This window comes from Falco punctatus, assembly GCF_963210335.1.
Source record: "Falco punctatus genome assembly, chromosome: 17".
Taxonomy (NCBI): Eukaryota; Metazoa; Chordata; class Aves; order Falconiformes; family Falconidae; genus Falco; species Falco punctatus.
Genome location: NC_137597.1, coordinates 1,867,470 through 1,890,089, shown reverse-complemented (window position 1 = coordinate 1,890,089; position 22,620 = coordinate 1,867,470). Strand labels below are relative to the sequence as shown.

General features: G+C 48.5%; 1 protein-coding gene across 1 annotated transcript in view; it reads left to right on the top strand.

Moving 5' to 3' along the window:
• The window catches only part of PKP1 (plakophilin 1), a 79,566-nt gene that overhangs the window by 31,320 nt on the left and 25,626 nt on the right, over positions 1 to 22,620 (top strand). The window contains exons 3-11 of the mRNA XM_080367103.1: positions 798 to 1,222; positions 10,314 to 10,458; positions 11,995 to 12,202; positions 12,948 to 13,125; positions 15,208 to 15,322; positions 16,534 to 16,689; positions 16,793 to 16,969; positions 19,030 to 19,183; positions 19,692 to 19,878. Of these exons, the coding sequence (XP_080223229.1) occupies positions 798 to 1,222; positions 10,314 to 10,458; positions 11,995 to 12,202; positions 12,948 to 13,125; positions 15,208 to 15,322; positions 16,534 to 16,689; positions 16,793 to 16,969; positions 19,030 to 19,183; positions 19,692 to 19,878 (1,745 nt within the window). The remainder of the gene's footprint in view (positions 1 to 797; positions 1,223 to 10,313; positions 10,459 to 11,994; positions 12,203 to 12,947; positions 13,126 to 15,207; positions 15,323 to 16,533; positions 16,690 to 16,792; positions 16,970 to 19,029; positions 19,184 to 19,691; positions 19,879 to 22,620) is intronic.

Here is a 22,620-nt window from a genome sequence, read left to right as displayed (position 1 = left end):
TTGCAATAGAATATTGGATTCAGTCCTGGTGTACTTGGGGCAAATCTGGAAGACTTTTGGTGAAGCGGTGAAGATATTTTGACCTGACAGCAGGCAAGCTAAAACCATTTTTTCATTTGACTAATTGCAGGGTTTTTTTACTGTCGTATTCTTTTTTTTTTCTTCCTGGCTTAGTCATCTCAATTCCTGCTGCGTATCCCTCATTGTTCCCAGAACACCCCATTATATGAGCTGATACTACACACCTTGTAACTCATAAACAGATATTCATTGTCTCCACTTGTTTCTTGGCACAATAAGACTCAAGAATCCCTTCTTAGTGATTTCTCACTCCCTTTACTCCCTTCCTAAGGAACTTAGAGGTGGAAGGGGAGCAAAATATCACAGGGAAATTAAAAATAAATGCAGGCGGTGCTGGAAGGTCAGAATGGGACACCATTCTCTGTGATGGCAGGAGGTATGATGTGAGTTCCTCTAAGTACAGGTGGGGTCAGACCCCGTTTCTTGGAAAGAAGGCTTTTTCTCTGTTGCCAAGGTCATGTTTGAGCTTTTGGTTCTGCTTTCAAGCTCCTGGATGCCATGTCCTGATTACTAAGTGCCCCCAGATTTCAAGGGAGGGTTTAGCACTTTCGTAAGCCTGCAGGTGGGCTACGCTCCCGTAAATTCTGGGTGACAAAAATACCCGAGAGGCATAGGGATTTGGTAGCCATGACACCCACACAGGGGTGGGCTTGGCAATGTCGATCTGCAGCTCAACCCTTCCCTAATGTTTTTGCCTCCTGTTTTCTCATTGACAGCTGTACAACGGGACCCTGAAGCGGGATGTGGAGAACAGGCGCTACAGCTCTTACAGCCAGATGGAGGGCTGGGGCAGCAAGCACTACAGCAAGGCTGTCTGCAGCCCCACCAGGGCCGGCAGCGACTACTGCTTTGTGCAGAACATCAAGAGCAGCCGGAGCGAGCCTGACCTCTACTGCGAACCGCCCCGGGGCACGCTGAGGAAGAGTCAGGTGGGGGGCCGGGCAGAGCACAAGACGACCTTGAACCGCCAGAGCATCTACAGCAGCTGTAGCACCCAGCAAGGAACTACCAGGACAAGTAAAAAAATGCCAGCACGGGCTCTCTCTTGCCCCTCCAGCAACAAGCCCGATGTGGTCTATGCCCAGCCCATGATGAGCTGCAAGCAGGACGTCGTTTATGGACAGGCTCAGTCCGGCTCCAAGTAAGTCTGCTGCAGTGGGGGTGAACCTGGGTAAATGTAGACATCTGCTGTGGAGGTCTGTCCATCAGAGCTAGTCACCTGAGCAGCTTTATAGCCACTGGAGGTCTGCTCGCAGTGCACATCACACCTAATTGCATCCTGCGGTAGAGTCTAAAGTGGGTCAGATGAGTCACACTCTTAAAGGGCTTATTTCTTTCCGTGGGCTACAGAGGGAAACCAATAGGACTGGCTCAGCATACATACCTCTGCTGTAGCTGTGTGATGGTGGGCAAGGGGATGCCCCAGTCCTTGCGCTGGTACTAGCCAACAGCTCCTTTGCAAGATGAGAGTGAGGAGGGGAAGAGTGGAAATCCTGGTGTGCAGCTTGGTGCCTCTCCTGACGGTGACGTGGCTTTGATTTGGCAGAAAACAAACCCCCAGAATCAGCTAACTTTGGAGTTATTATCTTCCTGAGAATCTGACAAAAAGCAGAGCTGAGAACCTGCTGAGGGGTTGTATTTACCCCTCTGTCATTCCACCCAACCCTTGCTTCATTCACCCAAAAGGTCTGACTTGGGTTCCAGAAAAAAACTGAGTCAGAAATTGAAATAAATAGCCTAATTGGAATAATTTACCTAGCCAAGAAAGAGGAAAGAAGAGAAGTTGTTCAATTCCTTCTTGTCCAGAGCATGAAGTTCCATTTGGGTTAGGAATTACGCAAGGGTGGAGGATGGTCCTTCATGTCTCAGCATCAGGTCCCTTATAAATGTTGCCTACAACAACAGGACGTGTAAAACACACCAGTGAACTCAGACACTCCCAAGCTAATACATCTGTCCAATGCAGCAGAGCTCTCACAGAAAAAAATGAATGGGGTTTTGATGGCATTGCAGTGACGTTGATTTAAAGCTGCCCTGATGCTGCTGCTGCTCCAGCTCTGGAGCACCAACCATATTCTGCCATTGTCTTGGAAGAGATTTGGTCAGCACAAACCAGTCTTGGAATCACAGAATCCCAGACTGGTCGGAAGGGACCCCCGGAGATCATCTAGTCCAACCCCCCGCTAAAGCAGGTTGTCCTTGAGCAGGCTGCACAGAGTGATGTCCAGCAGGTTTGGAATGTCTCCAGAGAAGGAGCCTGCACAGCCCCTCTGGGCGGCCTGTCCCAGTGCTGTGTCACCTGCAAAGGAAAGAAGTTTTGCCTCGTCTTCAGAGGAAATTCAGACTTCTTGTGTGTCAGTTTGTGCCCGTTGCCCCTGTCCCTGGGCACCACTGAAAGGAGCCTGGCCCCGTCCTCCTGACACTGGCCCTTAAGCTCTTTGTAGACATCGATAAGATCCCTCTCAGTCTTCTCCAGGCTGAACAGCCCCAGCTCTCGCAGCCTGTCCTCACAAGGGAGATGCTCCAGCCCCCTCATCGGCTTTGTAGCCTCCGCTGGCCCCTCTCCAGCAGTTCCCAGTTCCTCCTGAACCGGGGAGCCCAGCAGCGGACCCAGCACTGCAGATGTGCCTCCCCAGGGCAGAGCAGAGGGGGGAAGGATCCCCTCCCTCCACCTGCTGGCCACGCTCCTCCTCATGCACCCCAGGGTCCCACTGGCCCCTTGGCCACCAGGGCACAGTGCTGGCCCATGGGCAACTTGCTGCCCCCCAGCACCCCCAGGTGCTGCTCCACAGATCTGCCTCCAGCAGGTCACCCCCAGCCCATGCTGGTGTGCGGGGCTGTTCCCCCCCAGGGGCAGGACCTTACGGGAGGTCAGCATACAGCCTGCATGTTTTGAACTGCAAAACGTTGCAGTTCACGGTCTCAGTGTTTTATTGAGTTGGAGAAGGAGGGTCTGCGTCTCCCACAAGCGTTCCCAGGGGCTGCTGCGCTGCCATTGCATCGCTGCCGTGCAGAGCCTGCTCTGCGCCCACCCAGAAGGTATCACAGCCCCCAGACAGACATGGCAGCTTGTGACAGCCTCCCTCGTTTTGTATTGAGTAGAAGTATGTTCCAGAGTATGTATGCCAAGAAATTTCACTCGCTCGTTAGCATGTTGTCATGAAACCTTTAGCTTCCCATGTGCCCGGTTACTTCATGTTTAACACATGCAAAATCAGCCCTGCCCAACCCAGAGCACTGGTGGCATTGGCCTGCTGCTTTCAGAAGCTTTGTAATTCCTCTGGAATAGGAAACAGAGGCTTACATAAACTGGAAGTAACTTGTTCTAGGGAATTTCTGACTAAAGAGCATAGGAGTGTAGTGGGTGGGATAGCAGAAGGATTAGACATGGGACTGCAGCTGGCTTCTGCCAAAGGCAAATACTGTTTTTGAGAAGTCAGTCCCAGGCAGGCAGGCTCCCCAAAGCAAGCCCTGCTCTGCACTGCACAGCGCTCATGGTTGTAGACTTGGTCATGGCTTTGGAAAGGTCACTTGAAAAATAATGGAGTTTTCTGAAGAGAAGAACTGCTGTTGTGAGAGGAATGCTCTCCAGTGCTGGATGCCCTTTGGTTAGGGAGTGGCTCCATTTATATACTTCTCCTGGCTTGGGGCATGGCTCATCTGGCAGAACAGGTTCTGATGTGGAAACGTCTGGCTACAAGTCCTAGGCTCAGCTGGGGCTGTGTCCCCTGAGTAAATCTGATTTGGCTGGGGCACACCCCCTGCTTGGCGTGAAATCGCTGCGGAGCTGGATTCGTCCGGAGGGCAGCTTGTACAAAAGCTTCTGCTCCTCACTCAGAGATAAGGTTGGAAGCACTGGTCCTTAAAGTTTTGGAAACATACTAAGGAGTTGTTCTCTTTGAAAAAATGACTTAATAGGAAGGTCATCAACCCTTACAAAGTGCCCAGCAGGTCACTGCTAGCCTTGGTCTGTAGTGTTGCTTTTGTTGGGAAGGGGCCTTCGGGGATGGGTTAGGGCTCTATCTGGGCTCTCTTTGCTCTGTAGGACTGTTTCTTGCCGGAGGATTCTGCACTTGGAGAACTCAGTCTGCATTTGGGTAGCCTGATCTTTGAGGAGGGAGAGGTTTGCTTGTAGGCATCCCAATATTTACCTTCCATGTGCAGGACAAGGGCTTGCCTGGGTAATAGCTGCTGGTGGTTCCCTGTCTGGTGCTCTGCACCTCCTATTCTGCTAGGGTTTCAGGTAGAGTTTTTCCCTTTATAACAGGGATAATTTTGTGTTCGGTTTTCATGCTGCAAATCTGTGTAGGTGGAGATCTTGTCTGCAGGTTAGCAAACCATCTCTATGAGCAACAGAAAGGCTAGTTCCCACGCTTTCAGTGGTGATCCAGTGAGGTGATTTCAGTGGGACCTGTGATCCACTGGGTCTGTCTGTGATACAAAACTCCTCTGCAATGCAGTGACTGTGGGCAGTGTCAGTACTGGTTCAAGCATGGTGCTTCTCCGGTGTCCTGTGTTACAGATCCGATCTCCTTGGATGGTGTGAGAAGAAAAAGGCGTCACTGGACGTTCTCATTGAGAGTGACGTGTAGATATCAAAATACTGAGTGTGCAAGAACTGTCAAACTATCTGCACAGGACAGTCCTTCTGCACTTGGTCACAAAGTTATTTAATGACTGGAACTATTCTTGATTGGTGATTGCTTCCATTTATTTAACTGGCTTTGGCTGTGTAAGACATGGAAGGGCTGTCTCTTTGATAACTATCTCTCAGGAGAGTCCTTCCTCTTACAGCAGCAACTCTAGTTGATGAAAGCACCTTTCCTGCAACTACCTGATGAGTAGCTTAACACCTAAATGTTTTTGGGGGAGAAACCATTCTATGATAAACTACGGCATGATGTAGGGTTTTACTCACCCCACAGTATTGGTTCTGGTGATGACATCTGAGTTTGCGCTGTTTGTTCAGATCAGGAGGTTGAACGTCACTGCCTTGCTTTGGAAACCTCCTCCTGAAGTATATTCTCTTCCACCACCCCTGTCGTTATGGTCCTGCCTCAGTGAGCAGAGAGGGACCTTCTGGTGTCCCTTCCAGACATATTTCTCTACATCCACACAGTGGCTCAAGCCTTGGGAAGCATGATGTCATATATGGGGCATTTCCCAGCTCGGTATATCTGTCCTGGGCTCAGAAGTTCATGGGTTATTGTGGTGGCTCCTGCTCAAAGGCAGCTCTCGATGAGCAGCGCTCACACTTTGCTGCGATGCAGCTGGATTGAGTCTTGCTACCTGATAGAGCTGGAGGGAGTCGTCTTGGGCTCCAGGGCTCCCTTTCCTCCCTGGAGCTCCTCTTTTTGTGCTGTCATGAAATCCTGCAGATCTGCAGCCTTTCATCCTGGAAACTGGCAGCAACAGGGATTTCAGCAGCTGGTGAAGCCTACATGTGTTATGCCTGATTTCAACTATTTCATCTGATGGGTGGCACCTGTGACATGCTCCAAGTGACAGCGTGTCATCTTGAGCTAGCCAGCTTTTAGCTAAACAACATGTTGTAATTCAGCCCAGTCAGGAAAAAATGTTTCTACATTTTCTTTGGTCATCAGGTAGCGATAATGAGAAGCAGTAATAAAGGATGTGATGCTTAATGCATCCCAGAAAACTCTGAGTCTTTGTCCCCCTCCAGCTGGAACCTGAGGTACAAGAAAACGGTGGTTACTGCCGGATGACATTGCATTATTTCTGTTTGCCGACGTGCTGCACATATTGCTTCCAATGCCACGGGCACGTGGGGCTGAGAGCCCAGGGCCAGGCTAGATCGTGATACGTGGTGGTTATGGCTCTGCAACAACCTGTGCACTAGCCAGCTGGTTACGTGCGTCTGTGCCGGGTGTCCCCTCTGCCCTTGCAGAGATGCGGCCACTGGCCAGTGGAGCTGAGATCTGAGGCAGGTCGGTGAATTGCCCCCGGTGCGGTCAGTGCCTCCCGAGTGACTTCAGGGAGACCCAGGCATTTGAGCTGGAGATGTAAGTGAGAGGCCAGGCTGATCTCTGCCCTTCTGAGGGATTCAAGGTATTCCCATTTGTGAAGACGAAGAGATGAGCTGGAGTGTCTGCAGACATTCTCCAGCTTAAGGGTTGCTGATACAGATCAGGAGCCATTAATGGACACCTACAATATGTGTTGTCTTCTGTAATACCACATGCACCTTTGGCCTCAATTTCAGATGTGGATGCATTTCCCCTTGGTGCTCTCTGGGACAAAAAGGATAAACCAGCACATTAGAGATCATGGGGAAGCAAGTGTCTCTCAGAGCACCAGGAAATATGCGCGATCTTGGTGCTACTCTGTTAAAGGACTTGAATACTCCGGCTGGCAGCTACGGAGGAGGCAGTAAAGGCTGGGACAACCCTTTGGATTTTCCATTCGGACATATTTGTCTGTGGTGATACTGACTTGGCCCCAGCCAAGCTGTGGCAGCCCCTGTGAGCTGTAGCTACAGGTCAGGGTGTCCTGTAACCATCCACTCCTAGGCAGAAGCTCAGTCTCTCTGGAAACTGTAAACAGTGAAAATGTAGAAAAGTTACTGAAAGAGTCAAAAAAGGTATTGAAGGTGTTTTCTGCTAGATCTCCTCTCTTTTGGGATAAATAGAGGTGACTACTATCAAAAGATAAATTCTCCAGGGCTATGCCACACAATGAAAGAAGAACCAAGTACAACGATAGGCACCGTCATTTTGGTTTGGTCTTGTTTGGAATTAACTGCCTCTAAAAATGACTGTTTCACAGTGCTGGCTCCTTGTGATGTGAACTTGCCCACGCTGCGTGTTTGCATCCAAAGCAGTTGCTGTGGAGCTGTGCGTGATGCTGCCCTGGCAGGGATTGTGTCACTGCACATGGTGGGGATGCCCTCCTCCCTGGCTCAGTGTCAGTCTGTGCTCATCTCCCCTGGCACCTGCCTGGAGAGCCAAGCCTGAGGGGAAGCTCAGCTGAGCTTTCAGTGCCATCAAGACCTTGGTGCCACGTCCCAGGGGTGGACACGGCTGCTCGGCGTAGACCGTGGCTATCAGCTTGGTTCCAATGCTTGGATGTGCGAGACAAGTGAATCCATTGTGATTTTATTAATGAACAATGGAATTTGTCAGAGTTTTCTGGCTTCCTCCTCTCCTGGAACTTGCAGCCCTAATAACCAGGATGGAGACTTAGATCTGATTAACAGCAACCAATCTGCTAATACAAAGTAAACCAAAAGCATTAGTAGCAAATGAGGGAATTTGCCTTTCTGTGATACTGATCCTTGTATTTGTTTCCCTTCCACACCTGAATCTGATCATCTAATTTGTCTCCTGTTGAATCATTTCTAATTGAGGTCTCTCCCTATTCTGATTGCTGCTTTCTTGTGGAAGAAGAGCAACCTTTGGAGCTCTTCCTACCAGGCACATTGGCCCAGGCTGGAGATGGCCACGGCCCAAGAATTTGTCTTGGAGCGGGCTGTTCTCGTCGTGTAGATCTGGTTAGGAATATCCCTGACTGGCTGATGAACAATCTCCCATTAGCGCAGGCTTTGCCAGGGTGATTATATTCTCAGCTAGAAGAAAACACTGCTTCTCAGGTGGCATGACTGAGCCCAGCGGCTCAGCCTCTGGGAACTTCTCCTGCTGGTGAGCCAGCAGGGGAAATGGAACCTTCCCCATCTTTTCCCACACAGAACTGGACCTGGGTGCCCAGTTTTTTACTGATGAAGGAGGGTTTGGCCCTCTTACTGAGTGGGTGTGTAGAAAACCACCATCCTTGAGTAGCTGGACCAAATGGACATCCTTCTTTCTCATAAAAAGTGCACCTGATTTAGGGGTTCTCTCAATTTGGTAAATTAAAAAGGAAAAAAAAAATCACCATTATTAATTAAGCTGTGTGGCCTCTGGCCTGGTGCGTTTAATCAGGTGCCTCCCCCCACACACACTGCCAGCCTAGGTCTGGATCCCTCAAAGGAGGAGTCCCTCTGGTGCTTCCCATGCTGGATCCATCTGCATCTCAGCTCTGTTGCATGTCCGAGGAATGTGAAAAAGACTAAGAGAAAATCACGGCATCCTGCATCCAAATGAAAGATTTCTGAGGTTCCATAGTTCCTAGTTTAAATTTTGTCTTTCGGTTTTATGTTTCCTTGTTGCAAGTGTAATGGAAGTTTCTGTGAGCCAAGTTTTGATACAAGTTCAGACTGATGAAAAACCATATGACGAAGCCATTTTTTATTGATAGTGTAGAAATAAAAGTGGAATGAGTTCATCTAACCTTAGACATTGAATGCTTAAGGTCCAATCCAAGACTGTTGTCTATCAGTCCCGTCTATCAGCAGAGGTATCTCCAAGCCTTCCTGTCTCAGGAAGAATGTCTAAGATACAAAAGCAAGTTGTTCTTAGAAGCACCTATTTCTCTCCATTGACCACACAGGTGCTTAAATGAGTAATATAAACTAGACAGAGACTGATAGCCATGAGGGTTGGGGAGACAAAACAGTCTGTCACGCTGTCTTCCAGTGTCACAGCATGATTGTTAGGTTTGATATCTTGTATGAAATTTGCTGTAGAATTATGGATATTATTCACTGGCCTGTGTTGTGTGAAGGTGAATCTTTGGATGCTTAAGGACAAAATATTTTATCTTTTTGTAAGCTGCTGGTGGTGGTGACCACACTTGGGTGTCCTTCTTAGACCTTTATTCTTAATGTTTCTTTGACACAATGAAAATAATTCTGCATATCCCATGCCTAGAAGAAGCCACCCCCTCGTAGTAATATTTAACACTTCAAATGCAATTGGTTCATTTAACGAACCGATTTAAAAACACTCTGTTTTGTTAGTCTGCCAGATTGCCTGAGGACGATCAGCCCCTCTACGTAGCCACTCATTAGTATGACATGGAGAAAAAGCTTATGTAGAAATTAATGTGGTTCAAACAGGACCTGATCTCCCCAGTCTCCAGGTAAAACTCCACATCAATCGCAACTGGAGCCTCAACAGGGAATAACATCAGCCAGGCACAACGATGACCTAGTTGTCCTCGCAAAGCCCTCCCTCACCTTTTTTATTTCATCCACTGTTAACAAAGTGTTTCCCATTTGTATCCCATCACTGCTGAAATAGTAATGAACAAACAGGAGTTTGGGGGTTGACTCTTCTCAGTCCTGAACGTTGTGTGGTCATTTATTCTGGTGCAAATTGACGCAGACCCTCAGCCACGAGCGGAGACCCTGCTGCAGCCAGCTGCACGCCTAAGGCGCAAGGATGCTCAGAAGAGAGAGTAACCTTTGTTAGACTAACTGAAATAATTGGAAACACAGACAAGCTTTGCAGGTCAGAGCCCCTTCATCAGTCTGAAAGTTTGTTCCTTTTTATAATTTTATGTGATTAAAACATTGCAGTTGATGCTAAATAGGTACAAGCCAAGGAGAGCAAGACCTTCATATTTCTGAACAAGTGGACAAATCTTCATGTGTTTGTCTTTTCCCCCAAGGTTTCAGTCCTGCTCCCAGCCAGAGGCATTCATATCCTTCCTCTGGAGTCTGTAGGCACATTCTTTGCCTATAACAGGGATGATGACAGTGGCCAACTTTTGGGAAGAGCTTGGAGACTACCAGTGTAAACATACCCTGGGAGCAGGATGTCTCACTGCTATTATTAGTATTTCATAAACTCAATATTTGTCCACCCCATCACTCCAGACATGCCAGTTGCCTTTTCCTAAGGGATCTGCTCTAGCCTCCCAAGACCATCAGCTGCTCTCACATTTTTGCTTCCACCACACCTCACATCAAAGGATCGCATGCTGTGGGAAAAGCATCTGCCTACTTTAGATTGCCCTAATAACCTGACGGATGGTTTCACTCTTGTCCACTAATTCTTTTATTTGAGAAACAGTGAATACCGGTTCATTAAACCTTCCACTTTAGACATGATTAGACATCTAGGACCTCAACCAAGCTTTTATTTTCTGTCTCCTTTGTTTCTGGATAGACCAGATCCATAATTTATTAGCCTTAGTGTCCTCCACTGTATATTTCCCACTTTCATCATCTCTTTTTTGAGACAGAGAAATGCACTAGGGGTGCACCGTGTGGTTTATGTGGCAATATGATCATATTTTACATTTTGTAATCGATTCCTTCCTAATAATTCCCAGTACTGACGTAGCCATTTCAGCTGAGCATTCACGCCATGCTGTATTTCTCTTTAACACAGAATATGTGGTGATGAGATAGACGGCGGTACAATGACCATCCAGAAAGCCATACAGCTTCTGTGCTCCTCTGATGACAAATACCAGGCCATGGGTGCTTACTACCTCCAGCACACCTGCTTCCAGGATGAGTCCGCCAAGCAAGAGGTGAGCAAACCCCTTCGGAGCTCTTAATAGCAGTCAGTTGGGATTTTAAGAGGGGAATAGTTACCAGGCAGTGGAGGAGACTGTGTCCACATTATCACCGTAAGTGGCTGTGACGCAGGTTATCGGGGTTTGGTGATACGGAAGCAGGCACCCAGGTGCAGTGTCTTCTTCTGGATGCGGTTCCACACAAATCTTTTGCTATGTCAGAGCTGCAACATAAGAGCCACATAAAATTGCCCTAAATGATCTTCGCTGTGCATTGCTCAGTGACATTTCAGCCATTTCCAGCCATCTAAGCCCATGGGTTAACAGTAATCAGGTACAAATATACCGGATCAAACAGAAGCCCTTCTTACCGAGCAGCTTATTTTTCTTATGCTCTCACTCTCCAGTTACTAAATTAATGCCAACGTGCAGCAAAGGAAGCAGCCTTAAGGATGGATCTGCTGTAGCAAGGCTGTTGCAAAGGTTTATCCCCACCCCGGTGTGCTTGCAGTCATGCAAACCTGGGGTTACCACGGTGCCATCCTTACGGAGGTGGCCTCCCATTGCCTGACATGATAGCAGAGCTGGACACACGGCAGAGTGCGGGGACAGATCTCTGTGCCCTTGCTGCGGCTGTGGGAGTGCAGGTACCCCAGCCCACGGCACCGTCGCTAATTGTGGGGTGGCCACACCCTTCATTACCGTTGAAAACACTCTCTGAGCACCGGCCTGTCCCATCCCATCGCTTCCCAGAAAGATGTGTCAGAGCAGGTATGTGAGTCATCCCGGCGCACGCTTGTTTTCTTTCCTTTCTGAAAGGCGCTCATTCATTTTCTATTGTCAGCAAATCCCCAGCCCATGGGCTGGATTGCGCCAGGAGGGGCTCCATGTGGGATCATGTCCCCAGGAGACCTGCTACAGAGGGCATCCTACAGCGGGGACGCTCGTCGTTTTGGAGAGCTCAGCTGGAGGAATTTGCCTTCAAACCTCCCTGACATGTGCGTGGTGTCCTGCTGGCCGGGGCTCACACTCCTTCCCGGTGCTGTCCCAACAGAGGACAGCCCAGTACGGCTCCTGGCTGCCCTGGAGGGTGTTTACACTCTGCCGTGAGCATCCCTTTTAGCTCAGCCTGTGATTTCAGGATGCAGATAAATTACCACATCATGTCATTATATTGCTATAAATGGCCTCTACAGATAGGCAGAGCAACATTTTCACCTGATGCAGGGTGATGGACGTAGGTGAAAGTTTGTGGGAGCAAGCACATTTACATCAGCAAAGGACTCCGTCCATGGCCATTACGCATGGACATCCACTTCTGGAGTGTAAGCTCCAACCTCAAGGCCAGCACCTTTGTGCTCATGACCTCTGGCCTGAACCAGACATGTAATCTGCAAGCTCTCACCACCCTTTAACTGCCAGGTCTGCTTTCCCAGCTCCCCTGGGTATGTGCCATGTGGGCTCCTTGCACTGCCATGCCCATTCGAGTTGTCCCTGTCCCAGCGATGCTCTGCACCCCTTGCTGATGGCAGCTTGTCCTCCCTGGTACAGGTCTATCGGCTGGGGGGAATCGCCAAGCTCGTCGAGCTGCTCCGCAGCACAAACCAGAACGTACAGCGGGCAGCAGCCGGAGCCCTTCGAAATTTGGTCTTCAAGAATCCAACCAACAAGATAGAAACCCGGCGGCAGAATGGGATAAGGGAGTGCGTGAGCCTCCTGCGGAGGACGGGGAACACTGAGATTCAGAAACAACTGACAGGTACGCAGCAGCCTGCTCAGCCCTCAGCAAGGACCATGCTCCTCCCTGCCTGTGGGCCGTGTTGCTCCAGCACACGAAGGGCCAGTAGCCATGGTGCTGCCACACCACAAAGAGGAAGGTCTATTCTCCTGTCACACCAAATGGCAACCTAAACCAGAAGGCAGAGGAGGTTCTGGCCCTTCGTTGTCCCATAAAGGTTCCTCATGTCATAAGCGCCCATTGGGGAAGCACCTGCCTCAGGTTTCCCCCCACAGCTGTGGTCACCCTGCCATTCCCATGCCTTCCTGCACCCCTGCTCCCTGCTGTTCTCAGGGAAGGTCAAGGGTGCTGGAGATCCCAGTATGGCTGGGCAGATTGTCTCATGGGTGTCTCGCCTTTTCTTGAAGGATTGACGTGAGTTCGTTGGTGCACATCACCCTCAGCTGTGACCGAGGTCTTGTGTACAAGCCTTTATGAGATCCCAGGAAAGATGCCCTTCCCCCTGCAATCTAATGGCAATAAACAGCAAATCTGGGGGAAGGCGGGATGCTCAGACGCCCACCTTCACATGACACCATGCCCCTGGTGCCCATCCTGCCTCTATACTATAGGGATGGACAGAGACTAGGCTTTAGGGCAGCTTCTGCACCCTTAGTGCAAAGAAGGATGAAGTGAAGGAGGGCTTAGTTGCTGGAATTCACTCTGACCTAACAAAAGTTTCTAATACATGTGAGCCTCTGCTTGAGCTTGTCTCCTACCTTCCTAGGACTGCTCTGGAACCTCTCCTCCACTGATGAATTAAAAGAAGAGTTGATACAGGAGGCACTCCCCGTCTTGACAGACTGCGTTATCATCCCTTTCTCTGGCTGGTCTGACGGCAGCTGCAATAGGACAAGAGAAATTATTGACCCAGAAGTATTCTTCAATGCTACAGGCTGTTTGAGGTGAGTCACCCAGCAGGGAGTTACTGTAGCTTGTGTCCGTTGACAAAAGCTGAGGCTGTCTAAATCCTCTTACAATAAGCTAAAGACACGCTCACTGCAATCGTATGAATAAAACATTCTCCTTGAGAAAGTTTTCCTGACTAAGAGAAGGTGGAGAAAAATAACATGTAACATGTTTTTCCTAGTAGCTTTTTTTTTGTTTTTTTAAGAAGTTTGTTCTTGCTAAGTCTCTGCTCAAAAAATATAAGTTGCTTTGTCATAGGAGAGCTGCAACAGTGAAACCTGACAGTGTTCAGCTCAGGGAACTCCACACCTTTTCCTTTAGATTTTTGAGGGTCCCAGAGAAAATTTTGGTTGCTAGAAAACAAACTGGTATGGCTTTTAAGTGACAAAATGACACAATCCTCTATGTGGGGAAAACAGGGCTTTTCCCACTGATTTTAGTAACTGTTTTAGCACAGGGAAGTCCCATTGCCCTGGACTTTTCCTGGCTCATCAGGCAGGTCAGTGACAAAACAGGAGGTGCAGACTGAGCCCAGAGTAGTTTTTTTTTTTTTTTACGGGAAAGCCAGAGCCCTTTTGTAGAGGATCTTCGCCCTGACTTGCTGTTTCTCCTACCACCCTCCTCCGCTTGGATGCAAGCTCCTTGTCTCACTGGGAACAAGTGGGGGGAAGAAAAAAAAAATACCCTGTATAATTAGGTACTTTCATCAAGTGAAGCTCTCCCCGAGGGAGCGCAGCGCCAGCCGCACCCTTACCAGACATGCAGCTAGTAGGAGCTGTATCTGCTTATGAAACGAAATGGGTGAATACGGCAGGGGCCTTTGGAGACGTGATACTATCGTCTTCTGTGGCTGGGAACCGTGTCTGAAAGAGAGCGAGTGCTGCTCCTTTCCCTGCCCTGGAAGGCACCTTCCCCATGCAGTTGCATGTCGGGGTGTCTGGTGTATGTTGCATGAGGTGCTCTGCTTTCAAGACCACGTCAACCCACCAATGCCACAAAATAGCCCATTAAAAGAAGGGACAGGGTACGATGACACCTTGCAAAAGCAGCTCTCCGTGGAGTTTAACTCAAGGCAGGCTCTGTCTCCCACGTCGCAGTAACATCCAGCACCCGGGTGCGGGTCAGCAGGGATGCTCAGCAGCCTGGGGGACCCAGGCAGGGCAGCAAGACAGGTAAGGAAAGCAGGATGGTTGGGTCCGGAGCCCCTGCTCCGAGGGGTGAGCCGGGATTGCTCTGACTCACTGCCCTGCCACATCATAACACAGAGATGAGAACAGCCTTGGGTTTGCCCTGGGCTCGAGCCATTGCTGCTCAAGCATTTCTGGATTGCAGATGACTTCATGTTAATGAGGAGGCTGCAAATCAGAGTGAACATCAAATCCAGTTCTGGAACGCCTGGAGTAAATATCTCACAAGGACTGCCAACCTCTCTTTGTTTTTCATTTGCAAGCTACAAGGCAATAAAACTGGGAAGAAAAAAACCCAACAAAACAACAAAAAACATTTCCTGTTACTGGAAAAACTCCCCTGTCCTGGCAGCAAGCCGTGCTTGGGAATACACTGCATTACAAACTGGCCAGTCCCTCTGGTCAGAGCAACTGCTGCTCTTCAGCTTCTCTGCCCCACTGTCCCACACGAATATTGCTGTTGACCCTGTGTAGCTCCATGCTTACAACCAGGTGCACCTTCCTGATTTTCACAAGAATGCCAGATGTTCTTTATTTAGCCTTCTCTTTGGAAGCACCTCCAAGGAGGCGAGGAGTCTGTGTAATGGCACACGCACAGCCTCCGAGGCAAGTACTGCTGATAGTTACTCTCACTAGGAGGACGCACTCTATGCAGAGCTCCTCAACAGGACATTTTCCTAGATTAAATAGGTCCTAAGGAGCAACAGGAGAGCTGTGCACCAGTGCGGTCCTTCAAAATGAGACCAGTACACCAGCCTTGCTGAACCTACAAAAATATCCTGGAATTCAATCATAGCTACAGCCAGAACAGCCCACAGAAACTAGTGAGTGAACCCAACTAACCATCTCTCCTCCTTCTCTCCTGACATGCTTCGTGATGACTTTATTCAGAAACCTGAGCTCTGCAGACATGGGACGCCAGACCATGAGGAACTACCCTGGCTTGATCGACTCTGTCATGACTTACTCCCAGAACTGTGTGGCTTCTAACCGACCAGATGATAAGGTACCAGATGCTCACCCCAAGCTGTTTGCTAGGGTTCAGCCCCATAGCCAGTAACTGCAACTTTGGGAACATCTCAAAATCCCTTTCAAATGAACACAAGAGGGACCAGACTTTTTGGGGCTGCTCTTGTCCTTCCAAACCCCTGTGCGATCTGTCATAGGATTGCTCTGGGCCCGAAGTAGTGGTGGGTTTTACAGTTTTCCTTTACCAAAAACAACAGGCATGGCAAAATATTTTGGCCCCTGAACCTCCAATGTGCTTTCCCCCATTCCCCTCTTACCTTGAGGTCCTTTCAGCATCTTAACCTCCGTCTCTTGCTCTTTCCACCACTAAATCTCTTCATCCAGCAGGACTCAAGTCCCAGATTGGCAGCTCAAGTCCAACAGGACTATAATCCCCAGCTTGGCACCACATCCAGCGGGGAGCCAGGAGCTGGCATCTTTCTGCCACTCCCCCCACTGTGTCTCTGACTGCTACGTATAAGCAGCACTTATCCTGGACAAAATAGCCTTCATAGCCACGTTTTCTGGAGTTCCACCTGTGATACTAGCCAGATATCCTAAAGCCATCGATGCCCAAAAAAGTACCAGAATTATTTCAGATGAGAAGTTCCTCTTTGGGGGATGGCTTTTGCATGACCAGTTTCAGCAGCACGTACCAAACATGGCTCTCTGGCCGTGTGTCCGTGTGGTCTGGTGCTGGTGCTGGTGGCAGGTGTCTAGTGAAAATTCTTCCTTGCTCTTTACATTAGGCACTCTGGCATCCAGGTAAAGGAGGCTTAAAAGCCTGTTCTTGGTAAAAAGTGTCCCCTAATCTGTAGCTGTGACTTGGATAAAGTCACTGAAAGTTGACTATGGCAAGAGGAAGACTTTCAAGAGCCAGCATTTCCTAGCGGGCCGTTTGATATAAGCACGCTCTGCACTCTCTTTTCCCGTTTATCAACCTCTCTGCAGCAGTGGGACCTAACAAGGTTCACTGAGTCAGCCAGCTCACTGGCATTTGGGCAATGTGGCCTTCATTCATGCCTAGTAGACCTCCTCCTTCCTTCCCATCCATTGCCGCCTTAAGCAGGGTCAGGAGCCTATGCAGTATAACTGCTAAAAAAGCTAATTACAGCGTGGTATATGCCCTCTCTGGAGCTATAGCAGGTGCTGCTCCATATTTTTCTGCCTAATGTGATGCCTGCATTTTTATTCTGGGGGTGATTTCAGTCTGTGGAGAACTGCATCTGCATCCTGCACAACCTTTCCTACCGCCTGGATGCTGAAGTTCCCAACAAATACACCCAGCTCAACCACATGGCCCGGAGCGTTTATATGGACAAAACTCTCACAGGCTGTTTCAACAGCAGGAGTGGTAAAATGGAGGTAAGATGTACCGCAGAGGGCTTGGAAATGTGAGGTTCAGCCCCAGGCAGGGGCTGCAAGTGAAGAGCAGTATCTGAGCTTCCAGTTTCTCATCTCTTTGTAGAATGATGAGTACGGTGTTCCCCTTCCTGAGGAGGATTTTAAACCCAAAGGACCCAGCTGGCTGTACCACTCTGATGCCATCCGCACCTATCTGTCCCTGATGGATCAGAGCAAGAAGGATGCCACCCTGGAAGCTTGTGCTGGAGCTCTGCAGAACCTCACTGCAAGCCGAGGGCTGGTAAGTGCTCCTCCCTCCTCCGCACACTCGCAGCCAAAGGTGTCAGCACTTTACAGCGATCAGAAAGGGCAATATCCCCCTTAAACCTCAGGGCACTACTGCAAGTCTTTCCATAGTGGAGGTTTCAGCTGAGGTATTTATTAATGCTGAAAATAGGGTCTCAGGGGGGGCTCTAATCAGCATCCCAAGAGTCCATCCCAGATCCACACATTGCATTTCCCCAGGCTGTTGGTCATACTACCAGCACCTACTGGTATTGGCACCCTTCCCCCAAGACACCAGTGAGGATGTGCCCAGATGTGCACATGCAGACAAATGTCATTAAAGGAGAGAGCAAGGATGTGCGTGCGCCACCGCCTGTGTGTGTTTTTAAGTGGGAGGTGGCTCTAATAACAGGGTGGGTTGTGCTGTGGATTGTGGCTTGTCCTCACATCAGAGCTGCTTGTAAAGTAGCTCTGACAGATGTCCTAACCTGTAGGTATGGCAGTGTGGAGGTACCCACGGGCTGCGTGACACCGCGGGTATTGCAGGAGCTAGGGCATGGCGAGGGACACGTCACGACAGCAGCTCTGTTGTGCCCAGCATCACCGCCGTGGACGTGTCCTCACAGGCTGCCTTCACATGGGCAAACCTCGACTTGTCTGTTTGTGTCGAACTTCATCAATTCCAATTTAAATAAGATGGCTAGGGAGATAAAGAGATAATTATTTCATACGTAGGAGAGGCATGTCACGTGTGCAAAGCGTTCCACCCAGAAACACGGCGTGACTCACGAGAGGAGCCTTCACTGTGAGGAGAGCCTGAACCTGCCAGCTCTCATCTCCTGGGAGCTTTTGTTACAAGTCTTGCAATGTGAAGTAGGGTTTTTTGGCAGTCGAACCAAGCACTGCCACTAACAACCATGTGGGGAGAGGCTGTCGCAGTATGGGTAGAGCTGATCAGAGAAATGGGGTTGAAGCCGTGTGCTCCAGGGAAAGGAACAGCCTTTCAGCAATCAGCATCATTATACAAGAATGTCTTTTGGGCAGGGGGGAAGAGAACAAACAAACAAAAACCAGCTCTGACAGTGTTGAAGCAATTCATTTCAGCCTTCTGGAATGGAATGGCTGGAATTTGCCTGGATGTGCAGAAGCAGCTTTTCCTTTCAAGGGTCTTATTCCAGCTCAGAGCTGAGGTTGGGGTGGGTTGCTGGGTTTGCTGTCACTTGAAAGAAAGGGAAACTGGGGACAAGCTTACAAAGGTTACTATAATCCTTTAGCTTATAGAGGATGGCTCCGAATTTCTTCTCAGACTGCACTTTACACACCCCAGCGCTGCTGGTATGAATCTAACACGGCACATGTGCCTTTTGGAGCATGGGAGAGAAACTGAGTCTCAGCCCACTGGAAGAGGGTTGTCTTCCAGCCCATTCTCTCCACTCCCATGTCACTGTTGAGGGACATGTGTCACTGGTGGTATGACAATCTTCAGAAGCCTTTCCACTGAGGCAGTAGCAGAGCAGTTCAGTTTAAACTCTCTCAGTAAGAGGGCAATTTATTGTGGGTATGTGCTTCAATGTCCATGAATGCTCATCTGCATTAGCTACGTGCTGAGATCTAGATTTACCTAGCCAAACACCAGATCAGAATCCAAGATAAGTATTTTTGGTCTTCAGATTGTTTTTTGAAAGTGTCCATTGGCCATTTCTGTTCTACCACATCCTATTACTTATGGCATGGCAGGGAGCTGCAAGGGCACTGTGAAGGGCAAGGGCAATGCGGGCACAAAGGTAAAACTTCTCCAGCTTTTGGGAATATCAGTTGGGTGAGCAACTGTCCCCACTCAGGCTCTAGAAAGAGGACAGGAGTGCCAGTCGTATCACGGAAGATGGGAGGTTGACTTTGCAAAAGCATGTGGGGAAGAGGGGTGAATGACAAAGTACGTGGGATTACGGTAGCAGGGAAAGGTATTATACAGATGCTTATTTTACAGTGTAGTCATGTTTGTCTGGCCCTGTACATCATCCCAGTTGTGTCCTCCTGGCATTAGAAGTCATGAGACATCTCTGTTCTGTCCCCTAGATGTCCAACGCAATGAGCCAACTGATTGGTTTGAAGGAAAAAGGTTTGCCCCGCATAGCACGGCTCCTCCAGTCCAACAGCTCTGAAGTCGTCCGGTCTGGAGCTTCTTTGCTGAGCAATATGTCCCGGCATCCTGTTCTCCACAAAACCATGGGTAAGTAACTTCCACCACAGCAGATACCAGAACAGTGTCTGGTTTCTAGCTCTCCAATATCTGCCCATCTTGCTTTGTAAACCCCACAACAGGACTTAGTCAAGCTCTGAAACTGGGCAAAGCAATGTCATTTCTTCTGGCCGAAAGGACAATTACAGGTGGCATCTGCAGGCTTAATTAACAAAATCTGTGCTATCTCAAAGTCTCTACAAGCATGTGGTATGCTTTGTAGACAATGACAAATCTGCAGGATCATGAGAATGACAGTGTTTGGGGAACTGAGTTGGACATGACTACCCATGAGCAGTATCATTGCCCTTCCAGAGGCCTGTAACACTCATTTTCTCTTGGAAAGTGATGACTATTACGCCGTTGCTGTCCAACATTATTAGTGCTCCCTTCCAGAGATAACGCTGCATTCTTGCATTGAGTCGCGCTAACACAAATAGTATCATTCACTTCTGCTAGGTTTTATTTAAATGTTGATTGGAACATTCCACCTCTTTAGCTCACCAGGTGCTCCCAGATGTATCACGTCTCCTGTCATTCCAGTCTGGAAATACCAACAGCTATGGCGAGATCATGACATCAGCTTGTTACACTCTGAGGAACCTCATCATGTCCAACCCACACCTGGGAAAGTCTTACTTGACAAGCAACATGCTAAATAATGTAGTAAGCCTGTGCCGAAATGGGTGAGTTTGGGGCAGACAGCATGGAGAGGGTCGGGCACAGACATTTTTGAGCTCATCTACACTGTGCAAAGCCAGGTTAGCCCCAGAGCCTTCCCAGCACTCTTCAGAGCCATAGTAAAGCACTACTCTTTCCCCGTGCTTGTAAACTGAGAGCCAAAAAAATCCAAGCGTCTTGCTAGACAAATCCTCTGCACCGATTTTTTGGAAACGGGCATGAGCCATCCAGGGTGGGATTTGCAAAGGGACCTCAGGAAATTTGCTGGTTGGATTTTAAGAAATTCTAAAAAGAACTGAAGCATCAACATCTTAAACCCTTTAAAATTTTCCAGCCCTCAAACCAGGGGATGTCAGGACGCAGCCTGGCTCTCTCATACCTCGGCTTCCCACTCACGGCTTCTTGCAAACCTCGTCATGAAAGTCAGGTCTGAGATTTGGGCACTGCTGATATAGTGGGGTTGTGCTTAGATTTAGTGTTCAGATTTTTTCATCTTTCTCTTGAAACATCCACCTCAAGCGGCAAAGATGCAGCTGTGATGATACTTATTTATATGTATTATTTTAAGTACCTCTTCTGGTCTACCCACACATATTTTACAACAACTGAGCAATCTCAACATATTTTACCACTTCTTATTTTAGGACTTTGTTTGAGTTTTGGTGGTAGTCATTCTGTCCTGCTTGTTACCCATGATCCCTACAGCCCTGTGCAAAAGCTTGTCAACCCTTGCCAAGCTGTACGTTCGCTCCTGGCCAAACTGTGTTTGCTTGTTAAGGTGTTAAGCTTACATGATCTTTGACCATGTATACTCCTTCCTAGACCTTCATCCCTCTTACCATCTGTCTTTGTTTTAAAATACCTTATGCAAGTAACCTAGTGTTTTCTGTTGTGTGAAAGACATTCGCGTGCCTTCTCCATCATCCTTTGATAAACCACTATGATCTACCACTGGTGTCATGGCAGCAGAAAGCCTTTCAGTCATTAGAAGTGGCTTCCTTGTGTAGTTTGGACCTCAGCCAACAAACGTTGGTCAGTTTGCTGCTTTTATATGTTTCCACTCTACAGCAAGCCCAATTAACATGAAACCCAGCCCTCTCCTAAGTCCTTATTGTTTCGAATGGCATTTTCTCCTGCCTAAAGTCCCGCTTCGGATCCCTCAGACCAGTTGTCAGCTAATTTACTCCTTCAGCAGCATTGCACAAGCGGGGCTGTGCGTACCTTAATTGTCTTGACTGCTTTGTCTGATGAGCTTTACTTGCAGTGACTCACTAAACTGCGAGGAGTTACTAAACTCTGGAGATGTCCTCGGTGTGTTCCTCCTGCCTCCTGTATCACAAACTCCTGAGAAATTTCCCCATTCTTAGGGTGTCCAACACTTGAGTTGTTCCTTTTTCCTCCGTGGTTCACTTCTGTCCCCAAAGATTTCTGTTCAATTCTTATGAAAAAATTTACAATTTACACCCAAGACCAATCTTACTCACTAAAGCCGTATCATTTCAGACTGTTCCCATAGGGCAGATGTGAAAGAAACCTCCCGTTTCTCCCTTTTAGTGAACTGGACACAGCGTTAGCTAACTTTTCCCACTTCACTGTGTAGCCTGTGAAGATAAACAAGAAATTTTAGGGTGGGATTTGTCCAGCCCTAGATCAGAACGAACCTCACCCACTCCCTGGTGGCAATAACTAGACCCAGCGCCTCTGCTGGGGGCTGTCACCTAGTGCAGACCCCATGTTCCCCACACTGATGCAGGACGTGGCGAGTCCCACGCTGTCACCCCCTCCCTTCCTAGCACCGCAGCCAGCAGAAAGACAACAGTGGAGGTCTCAGGGGTGGCCAGATGCAGAACACCATGCCATGTTGCACCTTGTTAGTATTTTGCAGTTTTCTGTTAATCTGCCCGGGTTCCCTGCGGACACACTTCCCTCACCCCCAGCGCTGGTGCTGGCCGGGTGGGTCTGTCTGTCTTGTGCCTCCCCAGCACCTTTCTTCTGCCACCCAATGACCATCTGCCTGTTCTTCTGAACCGGCCTCCCATTGCACTTGGTGCTGTATCTCATTAGTTTAACATGCTCAAACAGCTTGGAATTGGTATTTTAGAAAGGGCTTCCAGGTTACAGATAAGTAAGTTATGGATCTTTTCCTTTCCCATGTTCTTCTCGAATGCCAGCCAGCACTCCTCAAAGCTGAGGTTTCTCTTGCTTCATGTGTCTTGTAGCTGTATTCTGAGTGAAAGGCATGAAGGGTTCAGCAGTTTATCTGATAGCTGTGGTTTCTTCTTCCTGGAGCATCCCAATTAAATAATTGTCTCCATCTCCTACATATATCCTCATCTGTGGCGTGGGTTTCATGGTGATGATGGTGTTCAGTCACTCTTATTTTTAATCCAAGTTGCCAAAACTTTGAATATTACCCTCTTTTTTTGTTGGTGTTTCTGAAAATCAAGGCAAGCTGCTGTTACTGGTTTATTGTGATGTCTGATATCCTTTTCATCTTTCTTCTCCAACTGTCTGAAAAATATTTTCTGCTGATTTTCAAATGACACTATTTCTCAATTGTTTTCTCAATAATTGTTCTGCCTGCACTAAAAGCTTTTCTCCAAAACCTTTTCCTTTACTTTAGAGCATCAGACATGCAGTTCATCTCACAGTCCCTTTATCACTGATGTGTTTCAGTTTCTCTGTTTGTTCACTTTTCACACATTTTCTATTGCAAAATTTAATTTTGCACTTTAATTCTACCATAG